This window comes from Etheostoma spectabile, chromosome 20 (genome assembly GCF_008692095.1).
Source record: "Etheostoma spectabile isolate EspeVRDwgs_2016 chromosome 20, UIUC_Espe_1.0, whole genome shotgun sequence".
Classification (NCBI taxonomy): Eukaryota; Metazoa; Chordata; class Actinopteri; order Perciformes; family Percidae; genus Etheostoma; species Etheostoma spectabile.
The window spans coordinates 8,026,811-8,028,457 of NC_045752.1; the positions used below are offsets into that span (position 1 = coordinate 8,026,811).

At 41.8% G+C, this 1,647-nt stretch overlaps 1 protein-coding gene across 8 annotated transcripts in view; it reads left to right on the top strand.

Moving 5' to 3' along the window:
- Positions 1-1,647, top strand: part of LOC116670074 (sorting nexin-14) — an 18,399-nt gene that overhangs the window by 14,824 nt on the left and 1,928 nt on the right. For 7 of the 8 annotated variants that reach the window (XM_032500367.1, XM_032500369.1, XM_032500372.1 and 4 more), the window contains 3 exons: positions 1,001-1,165; positions 1,280-1,375; positions 1,499-1,590. In XM_032500367.1, coding sequence (XP_032356258.1) covers positions 1,001-1,165; positions 1,280-1,375; positions 1,499-1,590 — 353 coding nt within the window. Of the gene's footprint in view, positions 1-1,000; positions 1,166-1,279; positions 1,392-1,491; positions 1,591-1,647 lie in introns of those variants that run through there. The other variant, XM_032500373.1, reaches the window with a different exon arrangement.

Consider the following 1,647-nt stretch of genomic DNA (forward strand, 5'->3'; position numbering starts at 1 on the left):
TTATTTTTTTTTATTTTTTTTTACCAAGAATACAAATAGGCTTGCATTTAGTGATTACCAAAATCTTCAAAAAGAATTTCTACATGAAACATCACATAGCTGATAGACACTAGTCAGGCTATCACCAGACCAAGCCAAGCTCAATAGATTTGAAATTGAGCATGGGTAGTCTGCTCTGTATTCTATCTGCACAAGATGCGTGACCAACGGGCATAGTTCAAATGACTGTGTACCAATCAGACCAATGATCCGGGTGATGTAGAAGTGACAATGGCATCAACGGGTTCGGCTGCTCTTTGGCGGCTGCCGCTATGTTGAATGTAAACAAGAAGCTGCTTGGTCGCTTCTCTATTGTCATCGTGATAAATCCGCCAATAGCGCGCCAGGTAGATAAGCCAGTTTGTGATTGGTTCCCACAAAACAGGGTGCAAGGTGAAAATTAAATTGCCGGCAGAGTAGGCGGCGTTTACTCAGTCTAGATAGCTGCAAGTAAAACTAACACTATTGGTACCATTGACTTTATGGGACATCTGCATTGTGATTATGATCATTTGTTTGTTTGAAAGGTTACTGTTGTATTGTAATTAGGAAAAAAATGCAGTTAGTGTATTTGAATACTATCCAGAGCCGGTAAAGCTAGTAATGTTAATAAGATGATTTATACAGCCCAGTTAGAAAAACAAAGCCACAAAGTATTTTACAGTTAGCAAGGAATAAAAATGAATGCATGGCATTTCTGCAGAACTGTACTAAAAGTAGGGCGTTGGTGTTCCCTCATAAATTACCTCCATGACAAGTACAACCCCGGACCCCTTACATAAGGTAAAGCCCATTACTCACTCACTCTCACACACACACAACAACACACACCACACACACACACACACACACACACACACACACACACACACACACACACACACACACACACACACCACACACACTCTCTCTCTTTCATCCCTTCGCTTCTTTTTTTTTTTTTTTTCTTCATGGTTGTCAGGCAGAGTTGTCTTCCACATCCCGGACTGGCTGCACCACCTGCTAATGGGTGGCAGGATTTTGTTAAAGAACACACTTGAAGCCTACACAGATTACTACCTTCAGTGCAAGCTGAACCAGGTGGTCCAGGAGCACCGGCTAGTCTCGCTTATCACCCTGCTTAGAGGCAAGTTTTGAGAAAAAATAGAATAAGTGTATTTCCCAGAATGTTGAACTGTTCTTTGAAACATGCTAATTTAATGAGGTGGAAAGATGTATTATGTAATCTTTGCACTCGCAGACACAGTTTTCTGTGAGAGCAGTGTGCCTCGATCAGCCCAAGATAAGCAGAGGAGGGCGAAAAAGACATTTGATCAGATGAGGACCTACATTCCAGGTATTCATTCACTTCTTAGTTACTTAGGTAGTAATTTGAAGAGCAATTTACTGCCAACATTTACACGTACAAGACACGAGCAGATGTGAAAACTCTGCTAATTCATAAACTACTCATCCATAGATTTTCTGGGGAAATGTATCGGAGAAGAGGCCAAGTATGAAGGAGTACGCCTCCTCTTCGATGGACTGCAACAGCCAGTTCTTAACAAACAGGTACATAAGGACGCGCGCACACACACACACACACACACACACACACACACACACACA